Source organism: Lichenostomus cassidix, chromosome 13 (assembly GCF_008360975.1).
Source record: "Lichenostomus cassidix isolate B80296 chromosome 13, HeHo_3.0, whole genome shotgun sequence".
NCBI lineage: Eukaryota > Metazoa > Chordata > Aves > Passeriformes > Meliphagidae > Lichenostomus > Lichenostomus cassidix.
Genome location: NC_139494.1, coordinates 1238224 through 1264782, shown reverse-complemented (window position 1 = coordinate 1264782; position 26559 = coordinate 1238224). Strand labels below are relative to the sequence as shown.

Sequence of the window (26559 nt, the reverse complement as noted above, 5' to 3'; positions counted from 1 at the left end):
GGCCCCGCGCCCTTGGCGCATGCGGAGCCCCAGGGCGAGCCGCGCATGCGCAGCACAGGGCCTGACGCAAGGCCGCTGCAATCGCCCTGCGCTTTATCCTGTCCGACCTTGAGTGCGCGGCTGCCGCAGGACCCGGGCTGTCCAGCGCTGCGCCGGTGTGCGCCACACCGCTTCCGCGCCCGTGTCCCGCCCCGGCGCGCGCCAGCCGGCTCAGCGAGCTCCGTGCCGGTGTCGGGAAGGCAGCGCGCGGCCGTGTCGCCGGCGGCGGTGTCCGAGCGGCGCGCCAAAAGCGAGCGGCGGGATCGGGGTCTGCTCGGGACAGCCCGCGGCGGAGGTCCTCCGGCGCGTCTCGCCCCCCCGCGGCGCACGTGGGTGGAGGATTCCAGAAGAGCCGCGGCCCCGCGCGCCCGTCCGCCACCGCCGCCATGCTGAGCGCGAGCCGCGCCGCCGCGCGCCTGCCCCTGCTGCTGCCGCGCGCCGCGCCCGCGCCGCCCCCGCGGCCCGCGCAGGTCAGCGCGTGAGGGGAGCGCGGGGCGGCTGCGGACACGGGGCTGCGGCCGGAGCGGGGACAGGGCTGCGGACACGGGGCTGCGGCCGGAGCGGGGACAGGGCTGCGGACACGGGGCTGCGGCCGGAGCGGGGACAGGGCGGGCCTGGGAGGCCTGGGGGCTCCGCGGCACGGAGGCAGGGCAGGCCTGGGGCTGGCACCGGGGCACATTGCGGGGCTGTAGGAGCGGCGAAGGGCGCCGCCAGCAAGCGAGCCCCGCCGGGACGGGCCCGAGCAGGGGCCCCTCAGGGCTCGGATTTTGTTAAGGGATTGTTGATGTGGGTGCGGGTGAAGCGGTCGTGGGGGGTGTAGAAGAGTTTGTTTGACGTGTTTGACTTTTCTATTAAGGAGATTTGTTGTAAGGCCGCCCGATTCCTCCGTGTCTGTGTGACGGTGGTAGGGGGCTCGGGCTGAGGAGAGCACGTGGGGGCGATTGAGGGACAGACAGGGACTGCAAACCCCGCGGCCTGGCTCTGCTCTGACGGGGCCTGCTCACTTTGCACTGTGTCTGGGTGTTACGTCTTTAAATATCAGCAAAATAGTCGTGTCTCGGTCCAGTTCTTCTTAATGTATCTTGTTAAAAGTTTGTCCTTAATCAGAAAAAAGGAAGATGCTCTCAGGGCTCTCCAGGATGCTGATTTCCATGTGCAAAGGGGTGGCCAAGCGCTTAGCTGGAGCTGAGAGCAAAATCTCAGCTGCAGATTTCTCAAGGGATGCAGTTGGTCATTTCTTGCTGAGCAGGCACAAAGCTCTGAGAAATGGGGTTAATGTTTATCTGCTGCTGCTCATGGAGCACTGAAGGTTCAGTGTTGACTTACTGGAGTGTCTTTTGCCTGGTAACATGCTTGCATATTGTTCTGTGTGAGGAGAATAATTCTATTCTGGTCGTAGTAATCAGGGTTGTAGCTGATTAATTAGTCCAGTAGTTGGAGGGTTTTTATGTCAGTCTGCATCTTTCTCAAATTCTTCCTTAGTTTGCAGTTAAGCTTTTAAAAAGGAAGCACTGTAGTAGGACAGTGTTGCTTGGACATTGTCTGTCTCTGAAAGTCTTGGTTTGAAGACCACTTGATGTTTTGAACTAATTTCTCATTAGAATGTCTCTGTTTTACAGACGTTCTGGAATGGCCTCAGCCAAAATGTTCTCAGAGCAGCATCCAGCAGGAAATATGCGTAAGTGTTCCTTGGGGTGTTCATGTTTGGCTGTTTGGTATTTATATTTGCTCTCCTCCTAGTACCAGAACTGATTATTGGAGCCAGAGATGGAGAAAAAGAGCAAAACCAGCAAAATAAAACTGGAGCTTCTGCATGTAACTTTTATCTTTTGTTTTTCTCCAGGGGACATTTGAGAGTTGCTTTACCCTCCTTCTCCCACCACCAGCAGTGACCACAAAATGTGGGTTGCTGAGATTTGTTTGATTAAAACCAACTAAACAAAAAGTACATCAAATATTGATGGAACAAATTGTTTTACACTGACATGAAAGGGGTGCTGCCTGGATCCATTCCACTGCAGATAGAGTTAATTTCAAACATGGATTTCAATCACTAATTTTCCTTGTTGCAGGATAATGGGAGAAGGGAGCAGTTGGTTGTGTGACTTAGTCAGTGGCTGATGCTGATTCAGGCCATGGACTGGGAAATCTGTTTGTGTTGGGAAAGCTGGGTCTGAAGCTGTGTCTGTCTGGTTCCAAGATCACTGTTTTATTATTGGAACTGGAGTTAGCCCCTGGCAGCTTGGGGACAGAGAAGGTGATGTCCCTGGTGATAAACACAGTCCTGCCCTGCCTGCAGAATGCCTTCTCCATCCCAGAATGTGGCTTTGTTTCTAAGCAAAGCTGTGTTTCAGGGATTCTCTGAGACTCTTCCTAGAGGGGAGGTTCAAATTTTTCTTGTGTGGGAAGCACTCCCATTTTCCAGGACTAAATTCACTTGTTGCTCCTGAGGATTAGAAAGGTGGTTTCCTTTGACTCTGGCCCAAAGCACCCCACGTGGGCCAGGTGATTTATCATTGTGGATTCTTATCTCCGTGGTAAGCAATGATAAATAATGAATAAAATTTATTAGTATTTTAACTCCGGGTGAATGTTTTCAAGCAAGTTTGAACACCAAGGTTGCCCAGAGAAGCTGTGGCTCTCTCATCCCTGGCAGTGTCCAAGGCCAGGTTGGACAGGGCTTGGAGCAGCCAGGGATAGTGGAAGATGTCCCTGCTATGGCAGGGATGGCACTGGATGAGCTTCAAGGTCCCTTCCAGCCCAAACCATTCTGTGATTCTGTGAGCTAGAGTAACCCAAAACAAGTCCTTTCTTTAGGGACAAAGTTAGTTAGATTTCATTTTATATCAAACTCGTAAAAGTTGTTGAGAAAATATATGTATGTAGTAAAGATACTCTGGGGAACAATAGTATTTTATATGTTTATCTTAGCAAGCAAGGGTTTGCCTATAACTGATCGGACTGGGAGCAGGGGAACAAGCTCAAATAGCGGTGTAAGAGTTGGAGAACACCTTAGGTCAGGATACAGCATGGATTTACTTCAGCATCGAGTGGAAAACCTCTTTGTCCTGTCTTCAGGGCTGAACATTTTTTTGCTATCTAATTATTTTCCTTTAATTGTAATTTTATTTTTCTCCTGATGTGCTTTCCAGCTCCGAAGCAATTAAAGGCGCCGTTATTGGGATTGACCTGGGTACAACCAACTCCTGCGTGGCTGTTATGGAAGGGAAGCAAGCAAAAGTGAGTAAAACAACAGTTTCACGAGTGAAATGCCCCCACTGGTGTGTTGGGGGTGAGTGTGCAGATGTCACACTGCTCCGTTTGTCACCCAGGTGCTGGAGAACTCGGAGGGTGCCAGGACCACGCCGTCGGTGGTGGCGTTCACGGCCGATGGCGAGCGCCTGGTGGGGATGCCAGCCAAGCGGCAGGCTGTCACCAACCCCCACAACACCTTCTACGCCACCAAGCGCCTCATCGGGCGCCGCTTCGACGACTCCGAAGTGAAGAAGGACATGTGAGTGAGGGGCACAGTGGCACTGCCAGCACCACGGGGGTAGTGTGACCTGGTCTGTTCTAAAACATGACCCTGCTTTGGGGGAAGTTGTTCTGCTCTCCGCTCTCAAGGTTGCATTATTTTTATCTGAGGGCCAAGATGTTGTTGCAACAGTTGTTGCTGATAACTTTAAGGCTTACAGAGAAGAAAAAGGGCTTGCTCATGCCTGTAGTGCAGACTTTTCTAACTCTTGAGGGCATTTACAATCAAAGCTGTATGTTTATACCTCAGGCCTGTGATTACCTGATACATCTGATGGAAGCAGATGCAGCAGAGTACAATGCAGTGTGTAACCTCTGTGTAGGGCTGGTGCATAGGCATGAGTCCTGTCTCTGCAGCTGAATATGCATTTGATGACTTAATTCTCTTTTTTTGAGACCTTAAATTTGGCAGTAACACATATTTTTCTGACTTAGTGTCTCAAACACGTAGGAAGTTGGTATGTGTACATTATTTGTATAAATAACGTTGGCAACACCAGATTCTATAATTGATACTCCTGCGACTCTGGATCTGGGGCTGCTGCTGGCAGGTTCAGTGTTCTTTGTTTAAAACTTGTGTGTTCATCTGCTAATACTGATTGTGAGGGGCCTGTGCTGCTGGACAAACTGAGTGTGAATTCTTGTGGCTTTCAGTAAGAACGTCCCGTTTAAGATTGTCCGTGCCTCCAACGGGGATGCCTGGGTAGAGGCTCATGGGAAGCTCTATTCTCCCAGCCAAATCGGTGCCTTTGTCCTGATGAAGATGAAGGAAACTGCAGGTTGGTACAACTTGTTCTTTGCTGTCTCTGTGCTTTGTACATGGAAATGCTGCAGCCATAAAGGTGCTTTCTTGGTACCAAACCCTCATAGAGCAGGGCTGTCGATGGGGAAGGGAACAGAGCAGGCTCTCAGGAAACCTCAAGGAAGATCAGTGCCTGCCTCTATCTTGGATCTTTGGCAAAGTATCAGTGCTTTACTTAAAAGATACTCTTACCAGAATTAGTTACTGGTTGAGTTGACCCTGATTTTAACTGAATTCACTCTTGCTCAGAAGGGGGAGCTCCCTGTCCTAGGAAGCTGTGGTCCCTGTGCCTCCCTGGCTGCAGCTGAGCACAGGCTGGGGTAGCCAGGCTTGGAGTGCCTTTGTTCCTGCTCAGCTGCTGGATATGTGGCACGTAGGGAGAGAGGGAGTGTTCAAGGGAACCAGTTGTTGGGCTCTAATAGCTAATTAGCCGGTGATGACTTCATATCTTCACTAGAGGAAAATACCCAATGGTCTGGAGAAATGGTTTTCCCTTTTTTAATTCCTAGAGTGGTTCTGGGGAAACTGAGTGAACTGCAGGGAGGGAACAGTCAGTAGTGCCTTTTGCACCCCATTTGGTAAACATTGTGTGTCCAGTGAGTGTGAGGAGGGCAGGAATGAAGCTTCACCCAAAGGTTATTGTATTTTCTATATTGGGTCCTGGGCACTTGCTAAAGCTCTACCCAGTAGTAAAATACAAGGCTATGATGTGTGAGCATCTAAAGATACTAAGTCTGACTTACTCTGAGGGTGATGTTCCTCTGCCTTAAGCAGGGATCTGCTTCCTGGAGATGTGTTGGCTTTTGGCTTGGGTGCTCCATGACTTCAGCTGTGACAGGATCTGGCTTTGCAAGCAGCAGAGAACAGTGCAGTGTGTCAGCTCTGTGCAGGGCTGCTGCATAGGCATGAGTCCTGTTTGTGCATCCTTACTGCATTGTGCACATTTGTATTTTTTGACAGGTCTCGATGTGCATTTGATTACATACTTCTCTCTTTTTTTAGACTTTAAAATTAGGGTGTAATGCATATTTTTCTGACTTGCTTCAAACACTTAGAAAGTTGGTATATGTGCATTATTTGTACCGTGTAAGTATTAGCATCAGCAGATGCTATGAGATGAAAATGAGTCAGTTTTCACATGCAGAAAACTGAAGAACATCTTCAGTCTAACACTAAAAAGACAAATTAAGCTCTCAGATAAATTCACACCAGTGGCATCCAGTCACTGGTGGAATTGCAGAGGTGCTTTGCTGTGCTGCCAGAAGACTACGATCTATTCCATGTTTTGTGGAAGGACTGGAATTCTGCACAGCTCCCTTTGCGTCTTCTGAGAAAACAGCAAGGCTGTCTTCTGTTAGTTCAGAAAAAATATTTCAAACTAGGTAATGACGGAGAGAGACTATTTACAAAAGCATGTAGTGACAGAACAGGAGGGAATATATTCAAACCAAGAGAGTGGATTTAGATTAGACAGTAGGAGGAAGTTGTTCCCTGTGAGGGTGGGCAGGCCCTGGCACAGGATGCCCAGAGAAGCTGTGGCTGCCCCTGGATCCCTGGCAGTGTCCAAGGTCAGGTTGGATGGGGCTTGAAACAACCTGGGATAGTGGAAGGTGTTGGAAGGCAGGGGGTGGGACTGGGTGGCCTTTAAGGTTCCTTCCACCCGTTCTGTAATTCTGTGAATAATAACCTGGTGTTCTTACAAGGATAACTTCCTCTTTTGTCTCCCTTTTCTTCCAGAAAATTACCTGGGACATGCAGCAAAGAATGCCGTGATCACAGTCCCTGCTTACTTCAATGATTCTCAGAGACAGGTACTCATCAAGCTGTGAGATTTTGGGGCTTCTGAATTACATTCAGTTTCTCTCAGCAGTCAGCACTCTCCTCTGTCCTCCTCAGGCTACCAAAGACGCTGGGCAGATCGCTGGCTTGAACGTCCTGCGGGTGATTAATGAACCAACAGCAGCTGCACTTGCCTATGGACTGGACAAGTCTGAAGATAAAGTGTAAGTGCCTGTACATAACACCTGCCCTCTCACATAAGCATGCTGGGATTTGCCTCTTCTGCTTGCTGGGGCTCAGAGCACTGCTTGGAGTTCTGCCAATGTGGACTCAGAGCTGTGAGTGAGAGCTCTGTAATGTCACCTGTGTTCTGTGCCAACCAACCTTGTTGAAGAGAGGGAGTTCATAACTTGCAGCTACAACTTAATTATCAAACCTGAGTGTCAGTTTAATTACCTTGCCCACTGGTGGCAGTGGTGGGTGTGGCTAAGGACTGCTGGGTGACAGCCTGTCACGAGAGGTGCTGATGGGCAGCACAGGAGCTGTACTTAGGTGTGCCAGGTGTCCATGGCTTGCAGCTTCCCTGCATTCAGCCCTCTGTTTCTGTCAGGGGTGGTTACAGAAGTGCAGGCTTTTTGTTAGAGATTCTGTATTTCTGAGGTAGATGACAATACTGGGAAAGCCTCCCATTTTGGAAAAAACCCATTTCATAATATTTCTGGTGTCCCTGCTCTTGTCATTGGATGTGTGTCGGGTTTTGAAGAGGCAGGAACTGCCCTCTCTGAAAGAATGGGCAAGGTTAGGCTTTGTGCAGCACATCTTCCAGAGACTCAAGGGCTATGGATGCTGTGAGATTGTTCACTGCTGTCTTTTAACTTCTGTGGGCAGCAATGTGAGCTCTGCACATCATCTTTTGAGCAGAGTGAGTTCTGAGCCACACAACTTTGTCCAGAAAGTCATGTTGTCCTGCCTCTCTCCTTGCAGCATTGCGGTCTATGACCTGGGTGGAGGCACTTTTGATATCTCCGTGTTGGAAATCCAGAAGGGAGTCTTTGAGGTGAAGTCCACCAATGGTGACACTTTCTTGGGTGGAGAAGATTTTGACCAGGCTTTGCTACAGTATATTGTGAAGGAGTTCAAGAGAGAGGTAAGGTATCTCTTGAGAGCAGTCCTGTGTTACACTACCTTTCAACCTCACTTCTGTAGAAGAATGGGAATTTTCTTAAGTTAATAGGACCTATGGCACAGCTGAAATTTAAGAGTATTAGACATCCTTTAGCCTGGCATCCAGTTCTTACAACTGTTTTCTTGAAGTGGAACATTCCTCTTTTGGAAAACACAGAATTGCGGAACTTGTGCCTTTTTTTCTCTCTTTTGTAGCAGGACTATAGTATACACAGTCTGCTTACTTTAGAACGTAAACATCTGTGGTCCAACTGATTGTGACAGGACAGATGCAAACCAGGGTTGCCTGGAGGAAACGGTGATGTAATTCCAACTCTCTGCTAATTCAGTCCTGTCTTTTTATTGTGTGATGCAGCAACTTTTCCAGGCTTTAATCTGTAATTCACTGTATAATCACTTGCAGAGCAGAGAGGGCTGGCAGATTTGAAAAGCTAACTACCTCTGCCAGCAGGGAGAGAGCAGCACAAGTGCACATAGCAGGCTACTCTAGAAATAGCTTTCCAGTCAAGAGCTCTGAGAAGGTGAACTGCAATGAAGTGACTCCTGAGCAGATGCTGAGAGTCTGTTAACACTGTTTTTGTCACTCAGACGGGTGTTGACCTGACTAAAGACAACATGGCCCTTCAGAGGGTGAGAGAAGCATCAGAGAAAGCCAAGTGTGAGCTTTCATCATCTGTGCAGGTACGTGCCTGGATCCAAAGCATCCACTGCAGCACTGGGAGACACGGAGTTCTGCATTGGGCTTGTTTACAAAGCTCTCTGATGCTGGTTTTTCATCTGTGTAACCAAATGGCATCACAGCAAATCACTCAGCAGGGTGGGCTTTCAGAGCACAGGAGTTGGTGGAAGCTGAATTGTTGGGTGCTGGGTTTTACCTTTTTTCTGGCACCACATCATCTGATCTTGCCAGGAATGTGACGTTGTTCCCAACCTGTTCTGTACTTCAGAAGTGTGATGGGCATCAGGGAATTCAGCTGCAGTTGGTGCTGCTGGGTACTGGAACCACTTACAGCTCTGCAAGCAGTTCCAAAACCTTGGTGCTACTCATTCCACTGGAACAGCTAATTTGTGTAGTAATTTCTATAAAGATTCTTGACTTACTTGCTTATAGATGAGTTGTCTGGACAATGGGCAACAGACACCCTCCCTCCTTTTTTCCATCAGCTTTGTATATTAATGCAGTCAAGCATGTCTTTTATTCATTACTGAATAAGGAACTGGAGAAGCAGCAAGTTGGGAGTGTAATAGTCCTGGCTAAGTGAAATTAAGGTCAATTATATAGTAATTGAAATGGGGACTCTGCCAAGTGCTAGGTTCTGAATAAGCATCTTTAATTTTATCTGATGGTGGTCTCTTTGCTGGCCAGTGGGGAGCTCATAGCAAGGAGCTGAGGGCAGTCACATTAGATGCATAGTTCTGCCAGAGACATAGCAAGCTCTGTTTTATGAGCTCAAGAGCTGGCAAATGCAGTTTGTTCATACCAGGAAAGACTGAATTCCTTAACTCTTTAGCAGTGAAGGGAAAACAACTTGCTTTAGGCCCCATTTTCCCCTAATACTTTTGACCATGCTGTTTATAAAGTGAGTGCACACCTCTAGTCAGCGGCATGGCTTTAATTCTTGTGTAAACTTAATCTCTAGAGTTTAGAGCACTAATGTTTTAATTGCTTTAATTTGTGGTGTCTCTTGATGTCAGCATGACTCAGCACTTGAATCAGATTATTTCACTATAAGATTTGCTTTAGAAATCCAGCATGTGAGTTTGTAAGGTCACTCACAAATAGCTGTAAGAAGTGGAGATTATGGTCCCTTGCTCTGATTAACTGTGTTAAATGGCAGCAGACTGGCTGTTGAACATGAATTGCTGGCATTAAGAAAACAGCCATGAGTTATTTCCTTCGAGGAGTTTACCTGGTGTGGAGTGTTAGTCAGTTGGCAGAATCTCTGGGAACTCTGAAGATGGGCTTTATTCTGGGTTGTGCTGAAGGAACAGAATTGAGGTTGTCACTTCCACTATTCCTGCTCTTACCTCCTGGCTATGACAAATGAATTCATTTTTCTCAACAATAAAAGACTTTGAAATAACACAGTATTAATATTGGGGATTAACAGTTGTAACCATGAGGTGTGGAACAAAATAATAGTCTTTTCTTTGAAATGTCAAATGTAAAAGTTTGCCTGCTGCCACTTAAACTGGGCTGGAGGGTGAACAGAGATGCTTTAGCACAGGCCAAACAGGACCTGTAAGTTGATCTAAAGCCCGTTCCTGGTTTTCACTCCGAGCCTGTTCTGTGCCACAGACTGACATCAACCTGCCCTACCTGACCATGGATGCCTCTGGACCAAAGCACTTGAACATGAAGCTGAGTCGGGCGCAGTTTGAGGGCATCGTGGCTGACCTGATCAAGAGGACGGTGGCACCCTGCCAGAAAGCCATGCAGGATGCTGAAGTCAGCAAGAGTGACATTGGGGAAGTCATCCTCGTCGGTGGCATGACCAGAATGCCAAAGGTATGAGCTCAGTGCCTGTTCCAGGCAGGGCTAGCACAGCTGCCCTGTGCTTTCTGTTTGGGGGGATCTGGAACAGAAGAGCTGGGAGTGCTCAGAGCAGACTCAGTGCTGAGGATCCCATGGAAGCACTGCCCAGGGCCTCTTGTTCTGTTTGCTTAGCTCAGCTGGGGTGTGGGGGCTGGAGCTGAGTTGTACTTTACAGAGTCAAGTGGGAGGTGCTGCGAGGTGAAAGTCCAGCTGCAGCCTGACTTTCAGATGTGCACTGGCCATGGGCAGCAGTGTTGAGAAGTGTGGGGCATTTCCTCTTGTGGACTCAGAGTATGGTAAAGGTACCTTTCAATGACAGCCACTTCTCAATAATCTGTGCCTTCCAAGGGGTTTCCTGCCTAAGTGTGTAGAGCACTTACAGCTGCAAAGAAATTGCACAAGCAGAACTGCTCTGGTACCTACTGTGTGTCTGTATTCAGAGGTAGTGTATTCAGAGGTACCTCTTAGAGGTTGATGTTGGCAGGCCCGTTTACCTGGCTCTTCCACACACTCCTTATCTAAAGCCTGGCCCTTATATTCTGTGGAGATAAGCAGCAGCAGGTAGCTTTAAAGCCTGCTGTGCTGACGTGCACAGTCTGGCAGATAAGGTGCTGTCTGCAGGTGATTTACTGCTCCTGTGCCAGCCATGCCTGCTGCTACTCCTCCATCCCAGAGCTGCACATGGATGCTCACTGCTCTCTCCAAGGGTGCAGCCTGTCATTTCCTGCAGAGAGCACCAAAGTCTCTCCAGAGGGATCAGTCAGGCTTGGACTGTTTGTTTGTTGTTAAGATTAGGATTTGTAGGTCCTCTCTAGGACACTAGGTGTGTACATGGTCCTGCTTGGGCTTGATTTGGGGTTTTGTGGGAGGGTTTTTCCTCCCTGTATTAATGAGCCTGGTGGCTGGAGGTGATACTGCTATGAGCAGAAGGTCACCCAGGCAGGGGAGCCAGAGCAGCAAGATAAACAGAAGCTCCTGATCTGGCCAAAGCTCAAGTGGGGTAACTCTGCTACACATTCCCAAAGTCCTTGTTGTTCAATCTGGATAAAAGAAAAATGGTGTGATTGCCTATGTATAAAGTGATAACAAACAGAAAGCCATTTCCTGAAGCATTAAGTGTCCTTTAGGGCAGAACTTAAATATTGATTTTTATTTTTCTTTCTACCCCTCATAATCCCCAGCATGTGTGGCTTTGAGCTGACAGAATGCTTTCCTGAGTGCCTGTAGTTACAGCTCTGCCTCTGAAATTAGTGCTCATGTTGTACACAGCCCAGACCTTTTCTTGGGTACATTGTTCTGCTCTCTGCCCCCTGCTAGGAGGGAATGTGCCTTCTCCAGAGCATTCCAATGGCCAGTACTCCAGGAGATGGACCATGGGTGGTTAGAAGTATTGTTTAGTACTGTAAAATACACCTCCAGAGGGAAAGACTTGCTTTTAATTATATGCTCGTACATAGTCCTCTTCTGTAATGAACACTCTGGGCAGGTGTCTCTGGCTGTGGTGCACCATGGGGTGTTTGCTTCCAGCACAGTTTTCCAGGCACGTCCCACTCACCTGTTCTGGTGTGCCCAACACCTGTACTTGGAGAGGAGCAGCAGCCCAACAGCCTTCCCTTGCAGGGCAGAGAAGGGCAGTTCTGAGCTGTGCTCTGGGGCAGCCCCTCAGTGCATTTCCATCTGGATTCTTCAGCAGGAAATCTGTTGGAATCATGAGCATAGTCTTTTGGAATGGGCCAAGCAGTGCAGAGCTGACAACAGAGCTTAGCGTGCTGACACAGCACAGCTGCTCTGCTGAAACAGCCCATGAAATAAAGAGTTGGAAAAACTGTTCTTCATACAATTTCCCTTTTTTCCCCCTTTGCTGCACACAAACAGCATGAACTGTGCTGCTGGATTTTTCTTTTACCTTCCCTGTGCTCTGCCTCCACAAGTGTACTGTCCTTGACAGCTGTGTTCTGCTCAGTGTTGGACTGCATGATTCCCAGGGAGCAGCCCTTGACTCCTAGATAAGCATGGAATGATCCCCTGTGGTCTGGGCTCTGTGAAGGCACTGAAGGAGGCTGCCTTGGAGCTAGCAGACAAAACCCCTGGGTAGGGGCTGTCTAGGCTGGAATGAGGGCTTTCAGTGGATGCAGGAGGGTGGGCAGTGAGGCAGCAGGCACAGACCTGAGGCTCAGTGTTTCCTTCGTGCCACAGGCTTCCATGGCAGCAGCAGCATAAGGACACAAAGCTGAGCCAAGGGTGTTCTGTGGCCCTGGTGGTTCCCCCATGGCTGAGCTGTGCTGTGCTGTGTCTCCATTCAGGTGCAGCAGACTGTGCAGGAGTTGTTTGGCCGTGCTCCAAGCAAAGCAGTCAATCCTGACGAGGCTGTGGCTATTGGAGCAGCTATCCAAGGTGGGGTGTTGGCTGGTGATGTAACAGATGTGCTGCTGCTGGATGTAACTCCCCTCTCACTGGGCATTGAGACCCTGGGAGGTGTCTTCACAAAGCTCATCAACAGGAATACCACCATCCCCACCAAGAAAAGCCAGGTAAGAGTTGACTCTGGATGGGTGGGACTTTGCTGGTGCTCTCAGACAACTCAGGGAAGGCCACTCAGAGCACCCCCAGTAGATGGTTTTGCCTCCTCATCTGGCAGGAGAAGCAGTGGAGAAATCAAGTTTAATGTCAGCCACTGAGTATCTGATTATTGGTGTGCCCAAGAGGGGTAGGCAGTTAGTGGGTGCCAAGATATGCCAGGGTGTTTGTGGCCTGGTCAGGGTTGTTGCAGTGTGTGTGCCATGATGTTAAACTGTCAACACGTCATTCTGAAGAAAAATTGTGTGGAGATCTTCTGAAACTGAGCACCACGCCCATGGGAGAGCGCCTTGCTTGGCTATGTGCCTCAGAAGAGGTTATCTTTTTTCTGCATTGTAATGTCCTGGTAGCTTGGGTGTGATCCTTTCCTTCCCTTGGCCTTGTCTGGGCCTGCTGCTGTGTGCTGTCACTGATAACACCTGAGCTGCCTGGGCTGTGGGCTGGAGCCTGCTACTTCATGGGCATGTTGTTCTGGGGGTGTGGTTGCTGCCATGGATGTCCAGTTTTGTGTCCCCAAGTGCATACAGGACCAGATAACAGTGAGCTTGGCTCTTGCTAGCCTTGGTGCCTTGGACTTTTGTCAGAGGAACATGAGAGCAAGAAGCATTTAATGATTTTCTCTTCCAAGTAGAGTTTTCCTTTTATTCCTTGTTCAATCAGCTTGTATCAGTTTGTGTGTTCTAATTAGCAATACAGTAATTTTCTGTTCCTTTTCTATAGGTGTTTTCTACAGCTGCTGATGGGCAAACACAAGTGGAGATCAAAGTGTGCCAGGGAGAGAGAGAGATGGCTAGTGACAACAAACTGCTTGGCCAGTTCACGTTGGTACGTTTGCTTCTCTGTTCATGACCTTAGACTTGACCTTCTTGGAGACATTCAGAGCCTTCTCCATTTCAGCTGCCCCCTGAAGGCAGTGTTGAGGGGGAGTCATCTTACAGAAGACATTTGACTCCATTTGTAGTAAAAAAACAGCCTCCAGAGGCCCAGCCTGGCCCTGGGACAGCCCTTCTGGGGCAGGGGACCAGCTGGCATTTAAGATGGAGCTCAGAGTTTCTGAGCAGGCTCACGTGGCACTGGGGCTACTGGAACTTTAGGGCCTGGTCACCTAGAGGGGCTCTTTCTAGTTATAAAAAAACCTGTGCAGTAGCAGTACCAGCAGATAACCTAAATGCTGGCCTTTCCTCTGGTGTTGCACAGATGGGACTTGGAGCAGGCTCCACCATACCTGCTGTCCCCAGGGGACCCCATTCCAGCCTAGTGACCCCCTGTTAGTGGAGTCAGTGTGAGCCACGGTACTGCAGGATGTCTGTGGCCTGGTTGGGATTGCAGTGTGTGTGCCATGATGTTAAACTGTCAACACGTCATTCTGAAGAAGAATCGTGTGGAGACTTTGTAAACTGAGCCCCACACCCTGCTCCCTGGGGAACAGATGTGCTCCAGGACTGCTGTGAGCAGAGGGTGGCTGCCCAACCAGCTCCCTGTGCAGAATGGGTTTGGTCAGTGCTGGCAATGTTTGGCACTGGTGAACTGTCCAAGTTTGTCTGAACTTCCTAGGAAGAGCCCTGCAGAAAGGAAGGGCTTTGCCTTTCTTTTGTACTCTTGAAAGAAGCTGTGCTGCCTCTCACTGTCCTAAAATGGTTCCTCAGAGGTGGCCAGTGAAGTGTGTATCCAGAGCTGAGGAAACAGAGCATCCTGCAGTAACTATGGAAGAGGGGCTTGTGTAGCAATAAAGCAGAACCCGTATCACCTCGGAACCAAACTTGGGGGGTCTCCCGTGGTTTCTATGCACTTGTCTAGGGCAGAAACCTTTTAAATCTGTCAAGATACCAATGCACAGCATGATGCCAACAGATACTGATAGAGAGGACTCGGTTCTGAGGGTTGGTTAGTGGTTCATTCAATATCAGGTCCCCAGTGTGATGTGCCCAGCCCTTGTCCCCTGAGCTCTGTCCCTGTGGGAGCTCATGGCCACCCCTTGTCACTCCTTTAGGTGGGGATCCCTCCGGCGCCGCGGGGAGTGCCGCAGATCGAGGTCACCTTTGACATCGACGCCAACGGCATCGTGCACGTGTCAGCCAAGGACAAGGGCACCGGGCGGGAGCAGCAGAGTGAGTGCTCTGGGGACAGGGAGGGAAGCCCTGACTGACTCCAGAGGGAATGGAGTGCTGCCTCCATGGCATCCTGCAGTCCAGGGTGGGGATGGAGCATGTGGCTCAGTGCTTGGGTCACCCTTACTCATCAAGCTGCAGCACAGATGCAGCTGAAGTCATCTGAGCCTAAGTGTCTTCCCTGGAGAGGAGGGCAAAATGAGGTGGGCAAAGGGAGAAGTGAGAGCTGAGCTCTGGGTTTGTTTTAAGGCAGTAAAGCTTCTGTGAGCACACAGCCCCTGCCCTCCCCAGTAACCTCCTGACAGAGGTTGCTGCCAGTGGATGCTCTCCATGTCTGTTAGGCAGAGTGAAGCACCTGCCTGTGCCAATGTCAAGGCAGTCCTCACTGGCAGGGTTTCACCACATTCCAAGTCATTTTGCACTGTGTGACAGTCCTGCCTTGGTCTTCTGGAATAACTGCAGCAACGTTTGAGCAGAGTGCAGCTGTCTCCTGGGTTCCCTGCATGGATCAGCTGTGCCCTAGTGCCCAGGAGTTGGGCACACAGGTTGGCTCACTGATGTTGGTGGGCCGTGCTCCTGCTGCATCGCAGGAGTGTCCTGTGTCACCAAGAAGTCACATCTGCCCTGTGTTACCCTGAAGGGACAGAAATTAGTGTTTGGGATTTCAGCACCTTGTACAAGTTGTCCTTGAGCTGTGCTGCTGGATGTGCTGTTCTTTGGGAACATGCAGGGATTGCTGTCTGTGAGCCTGGCTGCAGGAAGGTGCCAGCTTTTCAGGGAGAAATCAAATCAGGAATATCTCTAACTCCAAGGTGTGTCATGTACAGCTGAACAGACCTGTGCCAAGACCCTGTTTGCTTGTAATTACTCCATTAAAAAGGTCTGGAGATTCAGATCTTTTGAAGCAGCTTGTTTTCCCTGTAACCACCTTGTTCATTTTCATCCACTTAGGCTGGCAGTGTCTCCAGCTGGCAGGAGGCTCAGGGACTTCATGTTGTCAGTGTGCTCTGCTCTGTGATGCAGTGAAATGTTGGGCCCTGTGTGCTGGGGTAATTAATGACACAGTTGACAGTTTCTAAAGCGCTGTGGTGGGTTCAGGAGATTAATGTGAAGTGTTTACAGATGCCCTGATAGAAAATAGATCTCTCTTCTTTTAACTTGAAAGCCTCTATACTGCCCTTCAGTTGTTTGTTGGAGAGAAAGAACCCTTGAGCAGTGAAATGCTCCAGTTAACAAAAGAATTAACTCTGCACAACTCAAAGGTGTGTGCTGCTTTTAATCAAAATGCTTGGCTTTTTGGCAGCAATTTGGTACCAAAATCACAGTGCTTGTTACTTTGATTTCCTTGGAGATTTTGGATGTGTTACCAAGAGCCTTCTGCTGCTGAATAAAAGGCTCTTGGTAGCAGGCAACCAGAATTTTATTTAGCTGCCTTGCTGTATGTAGAGGTTGTCCTCATTACAAAGCTGAATGGCTTATCCCACATCTGTATCCAAAGGACACCTCTGTGTGTGTCTTTGTTCAGGGTTTTGTACCATTGACAAATATTCCACAGAAAACCTCCTTTTAGTGGTGATTGTAGTATGCACTTTTATGTGCATTGTGATATCCTGGAAGTTGGTCCTATTGCAATGAAATTAGACTGATTCCTGCAGTAAAGTCCAAGCCTCGAGTATGCTTTTTGACACTAATAGAGTGAAAAAGACCAAGGAGGGGACATGTAAGAGCTTGCCCATAGAATCATGCTACATTTCCTTATGAAGGGCAATGTGAGTAGCAGGGTGGGGAATGCTGTCTTATCCTGCCACCAGTCTGGGCTGCTTTCCAACAGGGAAAGGAATTTTGGTGAAACCATTTCTTCTCTTTGGATATTTTCATTGGTTGGGTTTTTGCCCTGTGGGGTTTTTTGTTTGTTTTATTTTTTTGGGAAGGGTTTTTTGGTATTGGGATTTTTTTTTCTAGTTCTGTGGTTTTAACCTGGGATGCTCCTTTGGTTTGGGGTCTTTGGTGCACCCTCACTTTCCAGGAGGATTAAGTGAAGACTGGCCAAAGTGACTTGCAGACCAGCAGGCAGGAAGTGTGTGGCAGAGCTGGGGAGTTGTAGATTCAGGAGATGAGGCTTTTATCTTGCCAGCAGCATCAGTGCCTCTTTGGAGACTGCCTGTCTTTGTCCTGCCCATGGGGCCTCTCCAGGTGCAGAGTCCCTGAGTGAGACAGCTGCTGTTAGGTTGGGGAATAATTCTCTCCTCAAAGGTGACAGCATATCCTTTATTCATGGTCTTCTCTGCTGCAGTTGTTATCCAGTCCTCTGGCGGCCTTAGCAAAGATGAAATTGAGAACATGGTGAAGAATGCAGAGAAATACGCAGAGGAGGACAGGCGGAGAAAGGTAATGGGGTGGTTGTGGGATCGCCCAGGGAGCAGAGGACCTGCTGCTTTCACCTTCCTGTGCTGGTTGCTGTGCTCACCCCTGGCAGGGCTGGAGGCTCTGCTCTCTGAGCTCTTACTCAAACATCTGCTCCTTTCCTTACATTCAGCTGATGCTCTAGGATTACAAGAAGGTGTTTGCAGAGGCATTTAGATGTTGGGTTGGGTACCTTGCCCTCTGTTACTGCACTTCACTTGCTCCCTGGGGTATTCCTGGGATATGGTGGCAGCAGTGAGCAAACCCACCTGCTCATGGCAAACAGCTTTGCAGCCTGGTTAGGCTTTGTGTCATCACTGCTTTCCACTGTCCCCCTTGGCTGTGCATTTGGAGCCAGCCTGCCCCAGCTGGGTGCTCACAGCCATGCTCTGGTTCAGTGGAGCAGTGTGGGATAGTTCAGCTGCTCTTTCAGAGTTGTTTCTAAAGCTTGATTTACAGAACCTGCCAAACAAAGCCACTCTTCCTTCATAAGTAGGAAGTTGCTTTCCATAGTGGGCCAAGTATCACTGTGGCTTCTGGAATGCTGCATCCATGTGAGCAGTGCTGGCCCTCAGTGCAGGTGAGGCCAGGAGGAGGTGATGGAAATCCTCACTGGTTTTGTCAAGGAAAGACTGGCACTGCCATGGTGGAGTGACTGAACCTGTGATACACACAGGATTAGTGGTTGGAATGAATTGCTTTAATGAGGGTAGTACTAATGAATTATGCATGTAAATATGGTTTTTAAGCAGACACAGCACAGGCTGACTCTGGGATATGGCACCAGCAAATATTTAGTGATTGTTGAAATTGGCACATGGAATTGATCCATTTTATGTCTTTTCAGTCTGTAGTAGCCTGTCTCAGGTGTCCAGGCAGTGCTGTAAATAAATCCCCAGTAGTGAAGGGATCAGAAGAGGACTGAAAGGGAGAAGACATGGAATAAATTCCCACCAAGCAGCACTGCCTTGCCCAAGAGCCTCTGAAGCCACAAAGCACTGGTTGATGGGCATTTGGTAGCTGGAGACCTTGGTCTGAAAGTCCCACTGTTTAAATAACCTCATCATTGCCATGAAGCATAGGGGAGGCTTGGCATTTAAAGAGGCTGAAAACTGTCCTGCAGCCTTGCTTTGCATCTTAAATTGCTGGATAAGTTCCTCTCTGTTGTAGTCCTGAAGTGGGACTCAGCCCTGTCCAGTGAGCTCTCAAGAGGAAGTGGATTAGGTTATTTTAACTAACACTTCTCTTTATTGACTTGTGTAACTGTAATTTTCAAAGTTGCCTCATTACACTTTTCTGATCCTGGTTTTACTGCCATGAAAGTATCAGGAATGCGTAAATGGGAGTTTTTGTAATAAGGGAGCACGACTAAAACCACCCAGCATTTGAATTGTCCCTAGTGCCCCTGTTGCTGAAGAAGCCTAAGAATATTCCCAAAGCTCTGTTGCTTTCCCAGGGAGTGTGCTGTGCTGCCCCTGCAGTCACTGCCCTTTCCCATGTGCCAGCAGTGCTGCTGCATTAGCCACTTGTAGTTCAGGGAAGTGAGTGTGAAAGAGTGAGGGCTGACTGGCACAAACCCTCTTTGGGCCTTGTGGCCCCAAACACTGCACCCTGCAGATGGTTTGCTTGCATTTCTTCTTGCCCTGTTGCCATTGAGGAGGTCCATGGGTGGGAACTTGAGTGGAGCGTGGCAGTTTGGGGTATGAAATGTCACCATTTTTGTCACCTGTGGTGCGTGCAGAGCCCTGACGAGCTCTCTCCCCCAGGAACGTGTGGAGGCTGTGAACATGGCCGAGGGCATCATCCACGACACGGAGTCCAAGATGGAAGAGTTCAAGGATCAGCTGCCAGCAGATGAGGTAGGTAGCTCCTGATCCCATGGTGCTACAGCACATAAAATCCCTCAAAAATCACTGTTCAGATCCCCACCTAATTCCCAGCTGTCTCTGGCCAGTGGTGCCAGCTCTGGCTGGGTTTCCAGGCTGGGTGAAGATGGCACAGCCCTGTACCTCTGGCACTCACTGAGAGGGATGAGTGTGGCTGAGGAGAGGATGTACAGACATCTTTAGAGGAACAGGGTTTGGATGGTGGCAAATAACCTATTTCAAAGTGCAAGGTCAGTGTCACTGAGGATCTGAGTGCCTGGGAAGCTGCTGATGAAAGGTTTCTGCAGGAGCTGTGTCCTTGGCTTGGCCTTGCAGTGGTTTTTTGATAAGGACTGTGCTATGGCTGGCTCCTGAGAGGAGGGGTTTGCTCCAAAGCTGGGGATTATGGACACTGCCTGCCCGTGTTAGCACAGGGACAGAGGCAGAGCTGCTCTGCTCTCTGGCAGTGCATGCACAGCACCCGAGAACTTGAGGGCAATAAAAATCAGTGTCCACTCAAATTTTTCTCACTTTGAAGTGAAATGGATATTTAGTATCCAAGAGTGGTTTTCACACTGTTCTGAGGTGTGGTGTGTTGTGAATTTCAAAAGCCAAGTTTAGAAGAGTGTGCCCAATTACCAAGTTAACACCTCTGGGAAGCAGAATAAAAGGGCTTCTGGGGGCTCTGAGGTGTCCAGGGGAGCACAATTACAGTTCATTGGTAGCAGCCTCTGGTCAGTTGAAGGGCTGTTTCTCCACCAGCAGATGGTGACCAGACAAGGGCCAGTGGTTTTGAACTGGTGGAATCTAAGTTCAGATATTGGGAAGAAATTCTTCCCTGTGAGGTTGCCCAGAGAAGCTGTGGCTGCCCCTGGATCCCTGGAAGTGTCCAAGGCCAGGTTGGACATTGGGGCTTGGAGCAGTTTGGTTGAGTGGCCATGGCAGGGGGGGCAGTGAGATGGTTTTTAAGATCCCTTCCCACCCAAATGGTTCTGTGATTCTATGATACTGGCTGGCTCTGTTTGGAATGCTGATCACCGGAGTTTTCTCTCACAGGAGCACACAGCTGACATCCCTGTTCCCTGCAGGGACTGTTCCCTATAACTTCCTGGGGGAGGTGGGTGGCAGTGCTTGGTAGCAGCCTGTGCTGGCTGGGTGCTGGAGGTGGCTGTCACTCCCTGTCCCCTTCCTATGGTGTGTCCTGTGAGCCCTGCTGGCACAGCTGTCCCCAGGAGCCCTGGTGCCTGGGGCTGCCTCTCCAGCAGCCTGCCAGGGGAGGAGGGACTGACACATGACTCTGGGCTGGGATGAGCCTGCTCTGTTTGGTTTGCTCCAAGCTCCTGCTCCCACAGGCAACACACGGATTAACCAGGGCAGGAGCAGCCCTGCCTGCTGGCTCCCTGACAGTGCCTGAAATATCCCTGAAAACCAGCTTTCTGTTCCCTTCCCTGCTCCTGGCATGGCTGACTCACAGGTGAGCTGTGCCAGGCACAGAGCACAGCCTTGGCCAGCTGTCAGGCCCTGCAGGGCTCTGTCCTTGGCGCCTCTGCCCAGACAGCAAACAGTGCTCCATTAATGCCAACTGGGACGCTGTTAGTGAGGTGGACAGGTGCCCACTGGGAACTGGGCACAGTCCTAGGCCCTGCAGACTCACTTTGAGGCTTAACTTCATGGCTTCTGGCAAGAAAAGGTAGTTTTGCTGTGGCCAGTAGGTGGTGAAATGACAGGATGGAGATTCTCAGTGAAACAAGTGCAGCATTTCACCTTGGGGTTTTGTGTCTTATTTGCAGTGCAACAAATTAAAGGAAGAAATCGCTAAAATGAGAGAACTTCTGGCTCGTAAAGATAGTGAAACAGGAGAGAACATCAGGCAGGCAGCAACCAGCCTGCAGCAGGCTTCCCTGAAACTCTTTGAAATGGCATACAAGAAGGTAGGTCTGTGGTCAGTTCACTTTCAGAGTGCTGGGATGGGGAGGGGAGAGTCAGGACACTGAACTGCAGGTGAGAGCTGGGCTGGGAGAGAGTCAGGACACTGAACTCCAGGTAAGAGCTGGGTTAGCAGGGCGTCAGGACACTGAACTCTTGGGTAAGAGCTGGACTGGGAGGTGGTGCTGAGCTTCTGTGCAGCTCCCTGTGAGTGATGCTGGCTGAAGGGGTAGCTGTGGAAGGAGAGATGGAGGCCTGAAATCCTGGCCATGCCTCCAAGCTGGGCGTTCTGTTACTGTCCAGCATTCCATGGAAAAGGGGAAGCTCCTAATAAGGAGCATCCAGAAGAGCATGGAGAGGGCTTTCTCCTCAGCACATGGTGTGCCTGAAGGAGTAAAGTCACTCCTGACCTTATTTAAGGGTAATGTTAAAATGTCCTTCCTGTTCAGTGCCTAGAGCCACAGTAGAAGGCCATTGGGATTCTCTTCTCCACCTCCTTCCCAGTGAAAGGCCCTCCCACCCATGGGAACCTGGCCAGTGTGTGCTTACCTGTGCAGGGAGCTCTCCCAGGATGGCAGTGGCACAGTGCCCAGGTGACCTTGGTGGTGCTAAGCTGTCCTTAACTGGGGAAAGCTGCTTTCCTGATGTCAGCTCAGCCCTCTGGTGCTGCAGTGTAGGCTTGTTTCATCCCCTGGGAAAGGTAATAATGGGGAGATTGTTTCCTCCCTCTCAGAGCTCAGGCAGAGATGAAGATTTTTCTTCTTCAGTGGACATTGCTCGTTCTCCAGGCTGGAGCTGAGCTGAGCAGCCAGCCAGGGAAAAATGTCCAGGAGTAGCAGTTTGTTGTTACCACAACTAATAAACCAATTTTTTCACAGATGGCCTCAGAGCGAGAGGGTTCTGGAAGTCCAGGAGATCAGAAGGAAGAGAAGCAATAAGGAGTCTCTGTCTTGCCTTGACTAGAGAATGATGAAGAGGTCGATTTTCTTGATGCTTGGGAGAGAAGGGACCTTCCTGAGCAGCAAGGGGCAGAATTCAGACTTACTGTGTTTTTGCAGTATTCTATATATAAAATTCTTTAATGTATAAACTTAGTGATGTGTCTGCTAGATAAATTGTCACTTGATGAAAGTTAATTCATGCCAGACAAAGTTACAAGTTTGGCCCTGGTGTGTTCCCCTGAGGCACCTGGGGACTGGCTGATCATTTAATACTTGACACAATGGTGTAGTAAATCTGAGATCCAAGCTTGGAAACCATGTCACTAAATTGGAGGGTGGAGATGGAAGCTGTGCTGGAATGGGGAGGAGAATTAGGCCTGCATGGCCCCTCCTTGTGGATCTGAGCACCTGGGAGCAGGTGCAGGCTTGTGAGCAGCAGGGGCAAGGCTGGAGATGTTGCTAGAGGCCTTTTAGCCCTGAGCTAGGCTGGTACCCTTGTTCTGAAGGAAAGGGGCTGCTTCAAACTCAGCTGTAACATTTTTTCTTACAAAAGAGGCAGTGTGGAAGTTAAACACTTTGCTTGTCTGAGCCTTCTGCTCCATCCTGTGTCTGTTCTCTGCTAATGGTAAAACAATTTCCTTGATAATAAAACTGTTACTGGATCCATTCTGGATTTTTTTTTAAAATAAAAGCAGAAAAGTGTACAACATGGAATTCCTGGTATCCTGGCCTTTGATGGAGAACATGAGCACTTCACTGCCTGTGAGAGCTGCAGAGGGAACAGTCAGGCAGCTGTAGCTTTCTGGAACCTGTGCTTCATTCACAGGCAAAGAGGTCTCTGATGTCAGGTTGAGGTTGGCTTCTCCTGAGAGTGCCACTGCTGCTCTCAGGAGGAGCCTCAAGTCCTGTGACTGCAGCAGCACTGGGACTTCGTCCTTAGGCACTTTGTACTTGGGCTTACCCTTACAAAACAGGCTCTGGGCTCAGAGCAGCACCTGCCTGCTGTGGTTTCCAGCAGCCCAGCCTTCCATGGAGGTGCATAAATGGAGCTGTGTCTCCTTTTTCCCCATCTGTTACTCTGTGTCTCATCAACTGGAATGAAACCTGGCTTTGCAGCTGCTTTGTCCTGCCAGCTCAAGTATTCAAGAGTGTGGAAAGGATGTTTTGTGTTCTGGCACTTGAGACAGATTCCTCAATAAGAGAAGCTGTTGGGGGAAGCTCACGTGCTGATTCTGTGAGCTCTGTTAAGCTGCAGATGGGAAGGAACCAAGATTTAAAACTTTAAGAGAGTAGTGAGAGCATACCTGAAGTGAGAAGGAGCTGGAAACCTTCTGGCCTCGAGAGGAAGGAGCCTGGTGCAGCCACTGGGGGAGGCAGGGGCAGTGCTTTGGCTCTTCACAGCGCTCTGGAGTGTTGTGCTCCTTACTGCAGCTGGCCTGAGGAGTTTAACCCAAAATCAGTGCTTTGCTTTCAGCAGGGGAGTTGGTGGAGGCTGGGGCTTCTGGCTCTGGTGGCTGACTCAGGCTGGATGGGGGTTATGGTCCTGCCTGTGTGACTGTCACCTGGCTGATCATGTGAGCACAGATGTCCCATGGGTGTACAAGTGACAAAAGTTGCCTATGGGTGGGTCTAGCCCTGTTGTGTTAAGTGGCAGATCTGTTTGTCACAGGCAGGTAATGGCAGGCTGTGGTGTACTTGGACCATGTGGCTGGGTGCTTCCCTGGAAGGTCTGAGGAGCACTTGGCTAAGGAAGGTCATGTCCACAGCAGCTGCTGCTCCCAGGGGCTGTCAGTGCCACCCAGCTGTGTGTGGTTTAGGTGTGATGCCTTTGTGCTTCGCTCTGTCACAGCCACACCGTGCTCTGGGCCTGGGTGGGGCAAGGGCAGCAGCAATGGCTATGCATCTCGTGAGGATGATCTTTACAAAGCTCGATCACAGGTGACTTCTGAATTCCCTGCTGTTGCTGCTCCTGCCAAAAGCCATCCCCAGGATTAAAGTACAGAAAAAGATGGAATTCACTGGCAGAGCGAGCTGGGTATTTCAGGTGCTGGAGGGAAATGTCCTTAAGCGAAACAGATGATGAACCATCCTATGGCAGCTGTTCCTGCAGCAGGGCCAGCCCAGGCCAGCCCAGGCCAGGGTGCTGCTCCCACACATCTCTTCTCTGCTGGGCTCAGAGAGCCTTCAGACTCCTCTGCTGCCTCCAGGGTCCTGAATCATTGATTGGGCTTGGCCCTTCTTCAATGAATTATTGTCCCTGTCACAGTTTAAATGCATATTTCATAGATGTTCTTTATTTATTAATATGCTGTTCTAGCTCCTCCTTTATAAGGTGAACTATTGAGCTGGGGAAACAACAGTGAAATCAGGTGATGTATGTCATGCTGAGAACAGTTTCTTGCTGTGAAAACCTGCCAGGAAGGCTGAGGTGGGAGCAGTGACTCCTGTCCTGAGGCACTGCTGTCCCTCCACTGGGAAGGCACTGCCAGCACCAGGGAAAGGCTGTTCAGGGTTCATTTGCCCTGTAGGCCACTACTTACTTTAGGAAGTCTGTAGCTCCAGCAGTGCTGCAGCTCTGGAATAAATGGTCTGGTCTGTGTCTGGCAGTAATTAAGCATTTTGCAGAACTTAAGGAAAAAGGGACTGAGTGATTGTCTATGCTGTGTTCTTGCCTGTGTCACTTGATGTCCTCTGTGCTGGGAGCAGGTCAGGCACAGCCTGGGGTCTGTCATCTTTAAACTTTAGTGACACAAACAGGACTGAGCAGATCCCCAGTCCCAGCTCTTGCCTGACTAAGAGGGGAGGGGAGGCTGAGAGTGAGTCAGGCACAGGAATCCCCACGTGCCTGCGGTGGCTTCTTTCCCTTTCCTGAGAGCTTTTTCCCCAGCTTGGCACAGCCGCAGGTGCGGGGTGGGGACAGGAGCTGCCGTGCTGCCTGTGCCGCCAGAGGCTCGGCTTCCCCGGGAAGTGCTTCCAGCACCGAAAAGGAGCAAAGGGAGATGGAGTCTTTCCCAAGAAGGGCTGCCCGTGTGCTGTGGGACGGCTCCTTTCCCATACTCTGCTCCAAAGAGAAACAAGGAGGAAGTTCTCTGGAGTTCAGCTGCTCTGCTCTCTCCTGCTCCCGCAGCGCTGAGCCGTGTCAGCCAGCTGGGAATGCTGTGGGAGAACCGCCAGCAGCGGATGGAGCAGGACTTGCCACGGCAGCGTGGAAGCTGCAGGGGGAGGCGGAACATCAGCGGGAGCCTCTTGGAGCAGAGTCCCTGGAGAGAACCGGCAGGGAGGGACTGCCAGGGAGGCACAAGGTGTGTTGTTCTGCCCCTCTGCGCACACTGTCCCGCACATGGGCACAGACACCTCCATCTCAGCAGCTCAGCTCCTAAACCACCTGCAATCCACTGTCCTACTGCTCCCAGGAGAATTAGAAAGGGCGGTGGAACCAGGTGCACTTGGGAAAAATACCTGTGAGAGTTGAAATTGATACTTGCTCAGCCCCAGAGACCCTGTGGCTCAAAACCCCATTCCACGTCCTTTCCTGTGCCTCCTGCCCCTCTTGACTTCCTCCAAATGTTGCTGCTCACAGGCCACAAGGGACAGGCCCTTCCACACTGTGGGCTGAGGGTTTGGCTGCCACGGGGACAGGGCACAGCAGGGCCAGAGCACACCAGAGCCAGGGCACAGCAGGGCCAGGGCACAGCAGAAGGAGGGAAGCCCTGGTCTGTGAGGGAGCAGCTGCAGCACCCCCAAAGCAGCAGCATCAGGCACGGCTGGGGAGGGGGCTGGTGCAGGGGACCAGAGGGGGGACATGGTGCATGCTGTGGCCAGGTGAGCTGGCAGGGGCTGGGGAATGGGGCACAGGGGTGGTGTGGGGTGTAGAACAGGTGGCCAGAGGGGACAGAGGTGGCCCAGAGTGTGATCAGGAACAGTCAGCATGGGTTCATTAAAGGAAAGTCATGTCTGACCCATGTGAGTGCCTTCCTCCAGGAAACAACTCCCTGGATGGATGAGGGGACAGCACTGGACATTGTTTCTCCTGACTTCAGCGAGGCTTCAGCGCTTTCTCTCGTGAATGTTCCTAGGCAAAGTGGGGCAGTGTGGGCTGGATGAGGGGACAGTGGGATGGGCTGTGAACTGGCTGAGTGGCACATCCCAGAGGGCTCTCCTGAGCTGTGTCCCCCAAGGCTCAGCACTGGGTATTGTTTAACTTGTCCATCAGTGACTTGGATAGGGGGGTCAATGTGAGTTCTCCAGTGACACAAATCTCCCAGGAGTGGCCAATTCCCCCAAGGGCTGTGTGTCCCTTCAGAGGAACCCCAAACAGGTCACAGAGACTGGCAGAGAGGAACATTCTGAAATTCAGCAAATGCAGATGCAGGTCCTGCACCTGGGCAGGAACAACCGAGGACACCAGCACAGGCTGGGAGGGACCTGCTGGAGCAGCTCTGCTGGGAAGGAGAACCTGGGGACCCTGGGGGACAATGAGCTGTCTGTGACCAGCCATGTGTCCTGGGGACAAGGAGGCCAATGGATGCTGGGGGCATCAGGCAGAGCATTGGCAGCAGCCAGGGAGGGATCCTGCCCTGTGCCCAGCCCTGGAGGCACCTCTGCAGTGCTGTGCAGCTCTGGATCCTCAGCCCAGCAGGGACCTGGAGCTCCTGCACTGGGGCAGCTGAGGAAGGCCTGGAGCATCTGGGTGCCCAGCAAAGGCTGAGGGAGCTGGGGCTGTTCAGGCTGCAGAGGAGCCCAGCTGAGAGGAGCCCTGAGCCCTGGGTGTCCCTGTGTGCAGGGAGGGTCACAGCAGGGCCAGCCTCTGCTCCGGGGGCAGCAATGGCACCAGAGGAAGGGCAGGGACTGAGCCCAGGGAGTT

General features: G+C 50.5%; 1 protein-coding gene and 2 non-coding genes across 3 annotated transcripts; all 3 read left to right on the top strand.

Annotated features, from left to right (window-relative positions):
- The first annotated feature begins 359 nt into the window (after window positions 1-359).
- On the top strand, window positions 360-22409 carry HSPA9 (heat shock protein family A (Hsp70) member 9). The gene is made up of 17 exons (XM_085073237.1): window positions 360-509; window positions 1659-1717; window positions 3192-3279; window positions 3372-3553; window positions 4228-4352; window positions 6113-6186; window positions 6272-6378; window positions 7139-7301; window positions 7928-8020; window positions 9639-9848; window positions 12179-12406; window positions 13173-13277; window positions 14443-14560; window positions 16854-16948; window positions 18730-18822; window positions 20619-20759; window positions 21633-22409. The coding sequence occupies exons 1-17, from the start codon at window positions 426-428 to the stop codon at window positions 21690-21692; spliced, it is 2025 nt and encodes a 674-aa protein (XP_084929363.1). The 5' UTR covers window positions 360-425; the 3' UTR covers window positions 21693-22409.
- LOC146431024 (small nucleolar RNA SNORD63) lies at window positions 12651-12723 on the top strand. Its single transcript, XR_014855017.1, has one exon. It is a non-coding gene; the product is annotated as a small nucleolar RNA SNORD63 (small nucleolar RNA).
- Window positions 13787-13858, top strand: LOC146431023 (small nucleolar RNA SNORD63). The gene has a single exon (XR_014855018.1). It is a non-coding gene; the product is annotated as a small nucleolar RNA SNORD63 (small nucleolar RNA).
- Window positions 22410-26559: the final 4150 nt, after the last annotated feature.